Source organism: Amblyraja radiata, chromosome 31 (genome assembly GCF_010909765.2).
Source record: "Amblyraja radiata isolate CabotCenter1 chromosome 31, sAmbRad1.1.pri, whole genome shotgun sequence".
Classification (NCBI taxonomy): Eukaryota; Metazoa; Chordata; class Chondrichthyes; order Rajiformes; family Rajidae; genus Amblyraja; species Amblyraja radiata.
In genome coordinates, this window is record NC_045986.1 from 24,071,570 (window position 1) to 24,086,414 (window position 14,845).

Below are 14,845 nucleotides of genomic sequence, written 5' to 3' on the forward strand. Positions count from 1 at the left end.
GACAGCTGCTTCATCTAACACTGGCCTCGAGCAACTGATTAAGTTAGTTTGTTGCTAATTAAATCAGCTGGATAGACAATAATAATATTTTTGAGCGGTGGAGTCTTTAAGGCTTGAAATCACTCCTTGTGATATTAGCTTATGCAACAAATTTGAACTGAATTTATTTGCCCGTTAGTTTATCACAGCTATTTAATCAAAGTTCATTGTTGTGATGAAACAGTGCATCGAGTCCATCGTCTTTTTACGAGCTCTTTGGTGGAATTCAACTTTTTTTATTGCCCACTCCCTTTACTAAAGCCCTGAGTCTTAAGGGCCTGTCCCACTGTACGAGGTAATTCAAGAGTTCTCCCGAGTTTTCCCAATTCAAACTCGGAGAATGTCCATAGCGGGTCCGTAGGAGATCGTGGATGTCTCGTAGCGGTTCGTACGAGTAACGGTAGGCACTCGGGAAATCCGGTAAACTCGTGGCGTTTTATCAACACTGTGGAAAATGTCCCCGAGTAAAAAGATACTCGTGAGGAAAAAAAATTGTTACTTTTTACTCATACGAGCCGCTACGAGACATCCACAAACTCCTACGGACCCCGCTACGGACATTCTCCGAGTTCGAATCAGGGGAAAACTCGGGAGAACTCTTGAATTACCTCGTACAGTGGGACAGGCCCTTTATCCTGCAACAAGCTGTGGCCAATTTTCCCTTCCAAAATGCATCATCAAATTCAAAGGGTTTAATAGAGACCTTATTTTGAGACTCCACTCAACTCCTCAGGAGCCTGGAAATTCCTCTAAGATTGTAACATTGCACCAACCATCAATTCATTCGGAAAAAAAAAAAATGTTTGCCACTTAACAACTGAGTTGACCCATTTTAAGGAAACAGTTAAAGGCTCTGTTAAAGTAGTAAAGGGAACAAATAAATTACCCATTCATTGCCTGGTAGAAACAATAGATTTTATTGACGCTTAGCTGATTCCAGTCATTGCTTATGTGTTGGCAATTAATAATAGTGTCTTGTTGTCAGTGTTTTAGTGTACTGACTTGTCAGAATAGAATTTACCTTCTAAGTTTGAGAATCATTAATTTTGAAAATGCAAGAACGACGGGCAAAAAATGCAAGTTGTAGCAAGAAGGTACGAGGCTGACTCTATGGGATTTTACTGCTGCTCAACAGCATAAGGCAGGTGGCAGAAGTTTACCTTCCACGCGTGGTTTGGATATTCAGACAATAATCTAAGTTAAGCAGTGTTAGGATTCAGTCTTTCCAATGTATCGCTACATATTGCGGGATTGAAAACAGGCATGGGGCTCGTAGTGGTGGACAGACCCCAAGCATCTGCACACAAATTCCCAGCAGAAGTTCCTGACACACCAAAGATCCATGTTTGGTGCAAATTATCCCTTTCATGTTGAAATTTAGAGCAGTGCATAACGACTTCTCTTCACTGACGGTGACAGTCACAACTCATCATGTTAAAATATTCTCCCTGAGTGAGATGGTACACAATTCCCCACTGTTGTGCTGGCACTTTGGTTCCAAATCAACTTAAAACCCTTCTATTTCCACACTCTGCAGGAGGAAAAATTTCCATTGGTATGTGTCATGAACTGTGGCAACTTGTTCGTCCCCACTGAACAGAACTATGAGACCCAGTAACCCCTGGTGATCTTGAGACTGCCTGTGCTAAACATGTAGGAGGGTATTAGCTTTCTGTCATTCTTGCCTCCAAATATTTGGTCCCTTCGAGTTAAATGGTTCTACAAAAGTGAATGCAGCTGGCTGCTAACACTCCAGTACATAATTGGCACTGGCAATCAAAGACAGATTTCTCCACAAATGATGAGTCTGGCTCGGAGCACAACCTGTCGATTAGTTTCAAATTCATAAGCCCCAGGCTCGATATCTCAGCATGTTCAGGCTCAGATGCCATTAAGTTCAGAAGGGTTGAAGTATTCAGTGTGTTCTAATGGCACTGTGTGTTCAGAGAATAACTTACACAGGCTGTTGCCACACACTGGACACAGCCAACTCCTCCCCAATATGACCCAGGACTTTACAGCAACTACTCTCCCCCCACCCCAACGTGCATTCAATATACATCATAGCTGCAGGCACTTAAAAATATCAGTGACAGTGTGGAGATGCAACAAGACCCAAAATCCAGAACACCAGCCCAGCTCATACATAACATAACACAATCATATATTTCTGGAGATCACACTCTATTGATAGTAAATCAATAGAAATAGTGTTGGCCCATTAATATTTCTCAGCAGTATCATTTAATCACAACTTATGTGACCCAAATAAGACTATGAACTACTTTGACATTGTGTTCTTTGAGCAATCTTTCAATCACTTGTTTAAAGCTGCAATCTATTATAGAAAAGAAATGGTGGATGTAGAAATCTACCAAGAAGAGTATTCAAGAGGCAGTTTTTAGCGTTCAGTGTTAATGCCCTTGCAGCATGATGTGAGAATCAGAATCAGAATCAGAATGCTTTATTGAGCAGAGTTAATGAACTAATGAGGGAAGCTCAATTAGCTGTTCTGACATGATATTTCTCACAGGTAGTGTGGACCTAGAACGTGGACTGTTATTGTTGTGCCAAGTTTATTGCTCGTGGCCTTGTGATGAACAGACCTAAATGGACACATTGTGAATTCAAGGCAATAACTCCTCCTGCTTTGGAGAGGATGGGGGGGGGGGGGGGGGGGGGGGGGGGGGAGTCAAACTATAGGTTCCAAGTCTGTAGGTTACAGGAGCATGGAGACATTTTAGGGAGTTTAGAGAAGGTGGAGTGAGAGATGGGGGTGACAAATCTGAGGAACGACAATTTTAATTTAACTCTTGTTTGCAGGAACCCACAAACAATATAGCCCCCATGTTGATTCTCACCAAATGAGTTAGAAGATTCAAAGGGGTTTTATAGAGGACACTGACATTGGAGTTTCAAACAAAAGAACTAAGGGGTATATTTAGAGAATAAATAATCATGGCAGTATCAACACAGGAGAGAATGGGAATAAACAAACGTCATCTGGAGAAGGCTATTGCACCAAAGAGCATTTAATGTGACCATGATGCGTCATATTCATGCTGATACAGCAGGACAAAGCACTGTACCTCGGTACACGTGACAATTAACTAAACTAATGGAAGAGAATGAATGACATTTTCTAACTATGTCATTGGGTGAGGTGGACAAGAGGGGAGCTCTTCAGTTGTATTCACAACATGTGGAACAGAGTGACCATACAGATTGCCAGTCGTACTGTGCATACGTGCAAAGATGGAGATAACTTCAATCTGCTTCACTGTTAAAGACCAGTACTCAACTGCTTTATCTGGTGAAGTGATTCTAAATGATTACAGGAGCAAACAATTAGACACTTATTGCTGAGGGAGTTAACGGTAGGTTGGAAACTCTTTGCAAAAATATTGGATCATTGTGGTGTATTAGTGAGTGGTGTCCAATTTCGCCTGAATATTCTCCAATGCCTTGGGCCATCTTGCTACAATGAAGGTGCTATAGAAATGAATGGTATTGTTGTGCTATGAGATCAAGAATCCTTCTAATATGGTAAACAGAGGCTCTGTGCAATACAGTACCAGAGCATTTCTCTCCATGGGAGAGAGAAGGGGTTATTCTGGACACTGTGTAGAATGGTCAACGACCCTGCTTGGAGGATCCAGCAGGAAACGAATGTAAATCAACGTGGGGCCAGCCACTGCGGATGCTCTTGAAGTACTGTGAGGTGCGCAATTAGCAAACCAAACTCAAAAATATGCTACGTAGAGGGGTTGGTTGAAACAAACCTGTGATTCTGTTGAAAGTGATAGACAGAAACATTCCTTTTTTTTATAGCAAATAGCCAAGGTAAAAACCAATACTTTTCTATAATATAATGCAGCTTTAAAAACTACCAACAATTCTGATTTTAGCCTGTAACATCAGCCATTTGCATGCATGCAGTCATTCCAAACTGGGTAACTCATGGGTCTGCTAAGGCAGGAAACCTCACAGTGGCTGTGGCCCTTTGTGGGCTGGCTCATGGGAGACAATACCAAAGTCTCAGGGAGGTTCAGTAAAAGCAAGCCTTCCTAATGGGGCATCCAGACTTTAGTCTGAGACGGAGGAAAATGTTCCCAGTCATCAATGCATGAGTGGAAACTGGCAAGAGAGGGGCAGAAGTGTTGGTCGGGGTTGGAGTCATTGGTCAGCATCCTGTTGCTGCAACCCTGAAATTAAACCAGAGTGCAAATGGAGTCAAGGTTCCTCTGTTGGCTCTGATAAGTTACTACTCTGCTCTGGCCTTTCTTGCTCTATTTCCTAATGGACAGAGCCCGACTTATAACATTCTCATTCCCATCCTGTAGCTTCATGCTGGCAGTCAGTGCGGGAAATGGTAAAATCACACTGGTATAGGAAGGACAAAACCCCAGTGCTGGCGGAGAGATAGAGGGACTCTGCATCTAGCCCATGTTATTTATCTGAACTGTGAATTTTTGGTGCTGGTTCAGGAGCACAAATCCCATAGAACGTTTGTTTACAAAAGCCGGCTTTACTGGCTTGTCCTTGTAACACATTACAAAGAAGGATCAGGCAGCTCAAGGCATGTTTTCTGAGGCTGCGAGAGAGATTTGAACAATCTCTGTTCAATGGTGTGAAATAAAAAGCAGGTCAGGTGAACCTGTCCAGTTTATTTCATGCAGTTGATAGCAGACACTGCCCAGCTGCATTATTTCTGGAAGAAACTAGTTAAAATATGGCTGTGTCAGAATGACAGCAGGTCCTGTAACAAACACAGTGTGGTGTGACTTAACTTAGCCTACCACAGCCTGCATGAGAACAGGATAAAGAGGAGGGGAGGGTTGGAATGGTATTGTGACCTGAGATGTACTGAAGGTCACAGACTGAATTTGGTCTTCAGATGTTTTGAGGCCACATTCCAATGTGGCCAGTGGAACTTCGGGTGCCCAGCAGGTCACGTGGGTCTCCGCCAATATCCAGTCTGCTTCAATAATGCTTCATGAACAATGCAGGAGGGTCAGAGCCAGGAGGTACACTCCTGGAGGTGTTCTTCTTTAGTACGGGTGTCAGGGGTTATGGGGAGAAGGCAGGAGAATGGGGTTAGGAGGGAGTTATAGATCAGCCATGATTGAATGTCGGAGTAGACTAGATGGGCTGAATGGCCTAATTCTGCTCCTATCGCATAATTCGGCTGGTTTTGCTCGACTTCTCCTTTCCTTAGAACCTCGGTGTCAATTCCCATGAGCCAACTGAGTTCCGACTTATACATTTTATCGGACAATTCCTGGATGCGTTTCGAACCATCCAGCATTCCACAATTCATCGCAAGTGTCATTCTGGTTCATGCATTACAAAATAACTGCTTAAATCATTTACCATATATATAACTATATATATGTCGATAAAATAAAAATTGTATCTTTAAGAAGCAGATTTGTTAGTATCGTGTTGAGTGTTAGTTTATTTGTAGGCGACAAACGGGAGAATTGGCAGGTTAGGCTGCAGCCCCATGCAAGCAGGCACCAAGCAGAATAGAGAGAAGCTGGCCAGCAGAAGGCTACACTCACCCTTTTGTACAGTCTACGGTCCACCAGGGGGCTTAGGGCAGCAAAACAATACCAAACAGCTATTAGCAAACCAAATGTACCATCAATTATCAGACCGAAGGCAGGTTTCAACACTTCAAATTTTGATGCAAGGTCCCCCCCTCACCCCCCCCCCCCCCCCCACCCCACCTATCCCTCCCCCCCCCTCCCTCCTTCATTGAGATTTATCTTCACCGAGCGGGAACATTTGTGAGCTGGGAAATAAGGGCTTCTCCAAAGCCATCAGCACCAATGTCGTCCTGCATTACAGATGTGTTCTTGGCCCGAAGGCATATATCAACAATGACTTCCCTACTTCCCCTCCAAGGGGCAGTGTGATGATGGTTTTCACACGCACTGGTCAGTAGGTTAGTGAACACGCTCAGACGCTCAATCAGACTGGGCCGAGACAGCAGGCAAACTGTCATCAGGGTTGTTAAAGGCCAACCTGACCAACAGGCAAACAGAATTGCCATTGACTTATTCATTTGTTCATGAGATGTCAATGTTGCCAGCAATGCTTGCATGTATCGACTATCCCTAATTGCCCCTGAACTAGGGAGGCAATTGAGAGTTAACCACTTTAGTGGCTCTAGCGTCATGTATAGATGAAGGAGGCAGATTTCCCTTCCTGAAGAAAGTTGGCAGACCTGGTGAGATTTTATGCCTATCCAGTGGTTATCATTATTATATCATCGTTACCATTAATATAACTAGTTTATTTAATTACTTGAATTTACATTCATCAGCTGCCACAAACTCCTGCCTCTAGATCAACTCTGCCCGCTGGTACAGTAACATAACTATTGCATGGTTCTAAACCAGCAATGACAGCTCAAATGACATACATGCTTCTGTTTGAACTCAAAGAGCAAAAGGTCTGGCCTCTTTGTTGCCAACCTTGACTTAAACATAGAAGAAGAAATGAGGCAAATAATCAGATCCAAAAATTGTCCAAACACTCTCAGACCTCCTAATGTTGAAGGCTGCACAGTGTCTGATAGGGACAAGACTGAATAGCAAACTAAGTGACTCACAACATGCAAGCACAGTGTTGTTACTTGGTTAAGAAGCACGTTAACAGGAATAAAATGAAGAGGTGCACTTAATATTTAAGAATTAGCTATAAAAATCAAGATGTTTCTTTAACATTTAAATTATGGATAAAGGTAAACAAATAATGCAGTACTAGAATAATTATAATTACCAACTCATCCTTCCTAAGTATCACTAACCGTCATACCAACCTCGCCTGCTATGCCTTGTTTGACTATAGGTATCAACTAACTCTGGCTCTGAGGACCATCCAGAAGAATGATAGACTAAGTCAGGGGTGGTGAACCTTTCCATGATGGAATGCCACATTAAATTAGCTGTAATCTAATGAGGCCGCATCCAAGAAACTTCAATTAGATAAACTTCAAAATGTACATTATTTTGTTAAAATAGCCCTCATGACTTACTAATGTTTCAATTGTGGCCGTCAGTTGGGGAGGATTATTTTGTTGAATCTTCTTTTACTCTTTGGTATTTTAAATAGTTTCATTTTAAGATTAATATAAAAATAATAAAAGATGAACAAAAACATATTAATAATAATAAAAAGATTTGTTCTACAACATTTGGGTTCATTCAAAAGGCCGCACTTAATGGCCTAGAAGGCCGCATGCAGGTTCCCCACCCCTGGACTAAGTGGTCTCCTTTAACGCTATCATTCTAGCGGTCTCATGGAAGTCACCAGCTCAGATTTAGTGTTCTCATCTTGTTGCAATGACAAGCATCCTGCAGGCTGGGACTTGTGGATGCAGATATGGATGAGAATGTGTCTGTGTCACACTATGCTCTGGATTTCTGGTTTATGTCACTAGTTCTTGTTTGGATTAAGGCTTTCACACCATCTATCATCACAGTGAAACTTAAGAAGGACCAAGCTTTGAACGTTTATGTTTTTTGTTATTTCTTAAACCAAGGAAAGCTATTCTACCTGATCATTCTATGGATCACACCAGACAGTCAACAGAATATTGCCAAAGACAAATTTCTACCACATTGATATTCCAGCCTCAACTTTTTTTCTTCTATAATGCATATAACGAGGCTCTTTGGCCAATGTACACATGTTGGATTTTTTAGAGCTCTTGATGTTGTCCCACAATGACTCTCCCTACCCATTGCCCTTTACATGTTTTACTTAAATTCCTTTTGGAAAATAACTATTGAATCTTCTGCCAATGTCATTCCAGACTGAATTCTAAATCAAACAACCTTTGTATAAATAAATCCTCATTTCTTTCTTCTTTTTGCCATTGTCTGTAAATCTGTTTTGATCACAATTCCTTCTACCAATTCTGTGTCTCTTTGCTTCCACTGTTATTTGCCCTGTAACACTTGTATTCCCTTCTCTCTTATATCACACTTATTTTAAACAAATGCTTTGTACAAGGTGGAAATTAATGAGACACTCCAAAGGCGATGGGAACAAAAGCAACAAGATATAACTGCTTTGATCGAGTATATTTTCCACAGATTGATTTACTCAGCTTCAACCTCTCAGCAAAGGCGATAACAGCAAAGGCAAAGAGGAGGAAAACTCACAACTCGGGCCCGCCCAATTTGGCAAAATGGACTAGACTGTCTTGGCTAACCCTCCCCCACTCTTATCCGGGTATCTCTAGGATCTGAAGATTAATCACCAGGAGTTTGCTGGAAGCAAATACAGAAGGAACGTCACAACACATTGTTGGTTTTAACACTTTCTTTGAAGAGCTTAGTTAATTATAAAAAAAATAAGAGAGAGGGAGAAAGGGTAGTTGACATGTAAAGAATCAATGATAGACACAAAATTCTGCAGTAACTCAGCGGGACAGGCAGCCTCTCTGGAGAGAAGGATTGGGTGACGTTTCGAGTCGAGACCCTTCCTCCTACACTGCAAAGAATCAATGCTGTTTGTCTAACATGGGAGCACAATGAGCATCGGCGACTACAGGGAGGGGGCAATGGGAAGCTGTGGATGGGCACTGATTCAGAGGGGCAGTGGGATGAGGGTGCACCATGTGTATAGGCACAATGAGTGATCAGTGGGTGGGAGCTGGATCACGAGGATAGGCACATTGTTATTAACCGGGGGCATTGAAAGACAGGTGCACCAGGAGCGTAGGCACTAGATGAACAACAGAGGGTGGAGGCAGGAAACGGTTGTACAAACAGGACAGGCACCATGTGATCGTTTGGAAGCTGCGGCAGGTTATGTAGCTACATTTTCAAATACGTGCAACCAGAGTTGGTAACTAAAGGGCCTGTCCCACTAGGGCGCCATTTGCGCGTAATGTACGCAACATCATTTACGCGTCACGACGCGCGTGTCGTGCCATGCACGTGATGCTCGCATGTTGTGCATTACGCGCACATGGTGCGTGGTGACGTAGGCAATGACGTGCAGTCACGCGCGGCGCCCCAGGATTTTGGGATGTACAAAATCTTCGTGCGCCATCTGCGTGACGCGCAAATGACGCCCAAGTGGGACGGGCGAAGCCAGGAGAAAGAGAAAAAGTAGATATGACACTGATGAGGTGTGAAAAGCAAAATGTATTACAGTTTAAAAATACTCAAGCCAAATCCAACCCTCATGTTTATAAATGGGTTTCTTTGCGAGGTCATAGTGTGGTCTGGTGTGGTCGGCGAGAGGGGTGGGTTTACTATTTCTGGTCGAAGGAACAGTCATATTTCCTGAATCCACGGAGCAGTAGCTACAATTATTAGTGAAAAGTAATTGTTGTAAAAAGTGTGATGGCAACACACAAATTAATATCACAATTAAATGATCGAGTTCACCACTAACAGTACTCGTTGAAAACTAATATCCACAGGGAGGAATTGTCTCTGATGTTGAAACATACTGTTTATTTATTTGAATTGGACAGGACAAAGCTGTGATGTGTCGAAAGTTTATGAGCTCATTACCATCTGTGTAGTTTTTATGACTTTCAAAATTGCTACATTCCTGCAATCACATTTGAAAAATGGAGTGTTGTTGATTTTTCCCGGCCACACAGCTGCCTCAGTATTACACAGACCCTGCCTGAGATTCGTCAAGATTTGTCAACTGTGTGTGACCCCCCCCTCTATTAGCTCATGGCCGAACAAGACTACGGGTGCTGCCTATACGGAGTTTGTACGTTCTCCCCGTGACCGCGTGGGTTTTCTCCAAGATCTTCGGTTTCCTCCCGCACTCCAAAGACGTACAGGTTTGCAAGTTAATTGGAGGGGGTTAGAGGGGTTTAGATATAAGTTTAAATTGTCCCTAGTGTGTGTAGGATAGTGTTAGTGTGTGAGGATCGCCGTTCAGCATTGGTACAACCATTGGCAGGTGTTGTGACGAACACTGCTGTTCAAGACCATTCCTGCCCTGACTGACTTCTCATTTGCCAAGTTACCACTCACTTTTCGGCAGCAACTTTCACAGCCTCTAGGTTTCCCAAACTGCTTTCCAGTCATTGAAGTGCATTCAGTGTTGTGATGTAGGATAAACAGAAGCCTATTTTTGTACAGCAAGTTTGCAATGGGGTGAGCTATCGCCCAGAGCAGTGGGAAGGACTCCACTGAGCTTCTTGACATAGAACTGTGAAATCCTTTAACTCCAGCCAAAAGAACAGGTTGGAAGAACTCGAACCTCTAAAAGACGGGATCACTGACAGTGGGTTAAAGGCAACAGTTTGCCATCATGAAGTTGAAGATCTTTGAGCTGCTTAGTGTGAGGGTTAATTAATGGACAGATATGAAGACTTTGTTTAAATCAATTGACATTGGACAGGATAATTTAAAAGCTCCCGTGTCAGAATTAATTCCTGCATTGTTTGTTCCACCAATATGGTCTGTCTGGTCTGGAAGATCCTGCCTGTACAGACTACTCTCTGAACAATTCTTATGACAATGTGGACTAAATATTGTTGGGCTTGCTGCCTGTGGAAGGCATCACATTCTGAGCTGATACTGTCCTCATGCAACCAGCCAAACATGCACACTTTCCTGAAGCACCTACTGTGATTGTACACAGGAGCAGCAACATTGATGGACTTCTGTTCCACAGGCCAAGTCCACAGAGCCCGCTACAGGGCAGCAATCACCACGCAAATCGGCTAACCTAGCACAGCGTGGGACCCTAGAACCTAACAGCTTCGTCGTTTTATGGAAGGGACCGCGATCTTCCCATTGAGAATACTGGGTGAGCTGTGTAAATATATTCTGCAGGATATAATGGGAGATATTTCTAAATTATCCTAGCAATGTGGTCGTCTTCAGAAAGTTTCATTCCTTCTCCTTTATTATTCTCTGATATCAATGGATTGATCAAATACTACTTGGATTATTCTGGGAAGAAATAAAAGGCAGAACGCAGTGTAAATTAAAGTGGAAGTAAAACGTTTTGGATGGGCGGTCAGATTGCGAATGACATTTGACATCTCACCTGTGACGACAACGGCGCAGAAATCGCATAATTTTCCGTGCAGCTTGATCCTGTTTCTTGGTCAACAGACTGCTCCTGAAACAAGAGCAAGGAAGATAAGAGCTAAAGTTATCCTCAGAGTGAAAGGCCAGCACCATCTGTAAGGTAATTGTGTTAAAATGATTTACGTTAGAAAACCTGCCACTTTCCTTGCTGACCGGTAAAGCATAAGGTTCGGCCAATGACTCACCATCTCATTGAGTCAAATGCTGTGGCTTCGTTGACTTTAAACACTGGATTCACTCATGATGCAAACATGAAGTTTGATCAAAGATGAAAGCATAAGCTTCATCCATTGACCAAGAAACACATGGCTCACAATTCCATGCAAAAGCAGGGAAGAACCATCGACGCAAACGTTGTGTTCATTTCAAAAACTATGGGGTTCAACTTGTAAATATACGGGAGGAGTTTACATGTTGATTGCTATTAGCTTCATCCGTTGATGCAAATATGTCGATCATCCATTGATGAGGCACACTCACTGATGCAAACATGGTATTCAACTATTGAGGTAGATGCGGATTGCACCACACACAGTGGATTCCACACACAGTGGATTCCACACACAGTGGATTCATTCATTGACCGGTGACCATACAGTTCATCCCTTTGCTACAAACAGACCCACTGATAGAAAAATGGGGATCAACCACTGATACCAATTATGAGGCTCACCATCCTCTCTACGTGTGAATATTATTCCCACCTCCATAAGTTCTTATCTCATGTAGCATCTTCTTATGAGGCACCTTATCAAATGTCTTTGCAAATCCAAATATACCTCATCCGTTGATCCCCAACATCTGACCTGCTGGTTGCATTCTTAAAAACTCCGCGAGATCGTCACTTGATGTTCTTTTCATAAATCTATGTTGATTCAACCTATTCATTGGGCCCAAGAGAAGAGTTCTGCGCATGAGCAAGGGCCTACCTGATTTTTTGGTGGACCATGGCAGCTGTCCTTCGCTTCTGCCTCATTTTTCCACACTCCTTGTAGCTACGGTAATACTGCTGGATCAGGACAGCTGCCCGTCGACTCTGCTGGAACTTCTTCTGCTCGTAATAGCTGCGGAACTTGCTCTGGATCAGGATGGCGGCCAGCGTCATCTTTTTGTAAAGTGCATACTGAGGGGACACAAAGGTCAATATCCTTGTCAGAAGCAAAAAAAAAAAATGTTTGCATCCTGGAAAGAAGCGGTGGTTGTTGTGGGGAGAGTCCCCAGTTAAAATGGCACATTCTCAACAGAATACAAGCTCAACATTTCTAGATCTTTATCTCAAGTAACTAGCTTGCAAAAATGTCTTGCGCCTCCAAAAATGTCTCGCTAAGTTAGGAATTTAGTAATAACCGAAGAGCATAACTAATAGGAGCAGTAGTGGGCCATGCAATCCTCCGGTTAACATTGTTATTCAGTCTCAACTTCACATTTCTATCCAGTCCCCAAGCCCCTGGAATCTCTTGGAATAAAAAGAAATTGAAATAGAGAAAAATCAAAAACTAGAACGCTCCAGATAAGCAGAATCACTCTCGAAACCGGCACTTATTGACAATTATCCTTTAAATATTCATGTATTGCTTATCTGTACAGAAAAAGTCTAATGTTTAGTTTAGTTTAGTTTACTGTCACGGGTACCGAGGTACAGTGATAAGCTCTTTTTTATTGCATGCTACCCACAAGAGGGAAGACTGTACATGATTATAATCAAGCGTCCACATTGTGCAGATATAGGGTAATGGGAATAACGTTTAGTGCAAGATAAAGTCCAGTAAAGTCTGATGAAAGATAGTCCGAGGGTCTCCAATAAAGTAAATGGTAGCTCAGGACCGCTCTCTAGTTGGGGATAGAGTGGGATAAATACCTGGCTTGTTTCACATTCCCAAAGTAACGAGTAAGCAATTACATGGACACAGAGAGTGGTGAATCTCTGGAATTCTCTGCCACAGAAGGAAGTTGAGGCCAGTTCATTGGCTATATTTAAGAGGGAGTTAGATGTGGCCCTTGTGGCTAAAGGGATCAGGGGGTATGGAGAGAAGGCAGGTACAGGATACTGAGTTGGATGATCAGCCATGATCATATTGAATGGCGGTGCAGGCTCGAAGGGCCGAATGGCCTACTCCTGCACCTATTTTCTATGTTTCTATGTTTCTAAAAGCCTGATTAAACTGCAGCTAATGTTAGGATTGACAGCCCTGGATGGATTTGTTGCTAAAGGTCTATATATTCAACCTCCCTGCCATGTCAAATATGTCTTTGTATCACCAATATTTTATAATATATTATAATATATTACAATATATTATTTATAATATATTAATATTTTTATAACATAAAATAAAAGCATTCAAAAAATTTAATAAAACCACATATCTTTTAATGCTCTCTCATGATTTTTTCCCCCTAGTTTTGTTTGTCCCAGAGATAATCCTTTAAATTCTAGGGATTCCAGGTTAGTACTGGAGTACTGGTGAAGGAGCATGGTGCAAGGTTCACCATGCCACCTGGTGGCAGTGGACAGGTGAGGTCATGCCAGAATTCTCCCATTATAAAAGAGACACATTTAAATAGCAACATCCCAACACGAGGAAAAGCAAGTGTGCCTCCCGCCACTCAGTTGCCCAGTGCAGGCATTGTACTTCAGAAAAATTGTCAAAACTCTTGCAGTTGTGGCTAAAGGAAGTAAGGCAAGTTTTCAGAAATAAAATGAGAAATTATTTTGGGAAGTAACTTGGCATTGTGTCCCTTAAAGGGCAGCTGAAGGAAAATGTTAATTTTGATTAAGTGTAAATGAAGAGATTTTCACAGGCATGAAACAAAAAGGGAAATGCTGGAAGAGCTAGTCCAGTAGTCAAGCAACCTTTTGTGGAAAAAGACACCAGTTAAATGAGATCTTCCTGCATTTCTGGTTTTGTTTCAGATTTCAGTATCTGTGGTTTTATTTTTAGTTTAGTTTAGAGATGCAGCGCGGCCCTTCGCCCCAGCTAGTCCGTGCCGACCAGCGATCCCCGCACATTAACACTATACTTACACACAATAGGGACTCAAAATATAAATTAAAAAATGTACATACTCTTGTACCAGAATACTATATAGTTGGTGGTCAACTAGTCTACCATATATCACAGTAGTGCAAAAATGTACAACATTGAAATTCCATTTGTTAACTCAATTACCTTCAAGGCTATCCATGTAAGCTTGCAAAGTGAATATAATAGACATTAGTACCAGAGAAAAGAAAGCCTCTGCTTCACAATCAGCACTGGGCACAACAATGACTTATACTCTAACAGTGCGTTTAACATTGAGGAACATTACAAAATAGATGGATAGGCAAGAGGATTTCAATGGGAATAGGGGGGAAGCAGTCAGCTGCGGAGGACAATTTTTACCCAGAAAAATGGTAGATGTTGAGTCCAATGGGGAAGGAAACCTGCTGTCCATAGCAGGTTAGCTCTATCTGTGATTCTACAACCAAAGGAAATTGGTTGAATTTCTGAGGTGGTCTGACAAGTCACTCAGTTCAAGTGGAAATCAGAAATAGCTACAACAAAAATACCCCATGAATGGTTACAAATAATGGTAGAGGAGAGGAAGGCATTTGACAAAGACCGCAGGTTGCGTTTGGGAGCTCCTGGTCTGTCTGGGCATGGATTTAAACATTTGGCTGAGGCATGAAATGCACATTTGTTTGGCAATACTCTTGAGCCCCTATCTGTTCA

At 42.3% G+C, this 14,845-nt stretch overlaps 1 protein-coding gene across 6 annotated transcripts in view; it reads right to left on the bottom strand.

Moving 5' to 3' along the window:
• The window catches only part of camta1 (calmodulin binding transcription activator 1), an 880,549-nt gene that overhangs the window by 22,214 nt on the left and 843,490 nt on the right, over window positions 1-14,845 (bottom strand). For 2 of the 6 annotated variants that reach the window (XM_033048135.1, XM_033048133.1), the window contains exons 19-22: window positions 14,300-14,320; window positions 12,059-12,252; window positions 11,086-11,160; window positions 5,604-5,634 (exon numbers count right to left, since the gene is read on the bottom strand). In XM_033048135.1, the coding sequence (XP_032904026.1) occupies window positions 5,604-5,634; window positions 11,086-11,160; window positions 12,059-12,252; window positions 14,300-14,320 (321 nt within the window). Of the gene's footprint in view, window positions 1-5,195; window positions 5,635-11,085; window positions 11,161-12,058; window positions 12,253-14,299; window positions 14,321-14,845 lie in introns of those variants that run through there. The other 4 variants (XM_033048134.1, XM_033048131.1, XM_033048136.1 and 1 more) reach the window with 3 other exon arrangements.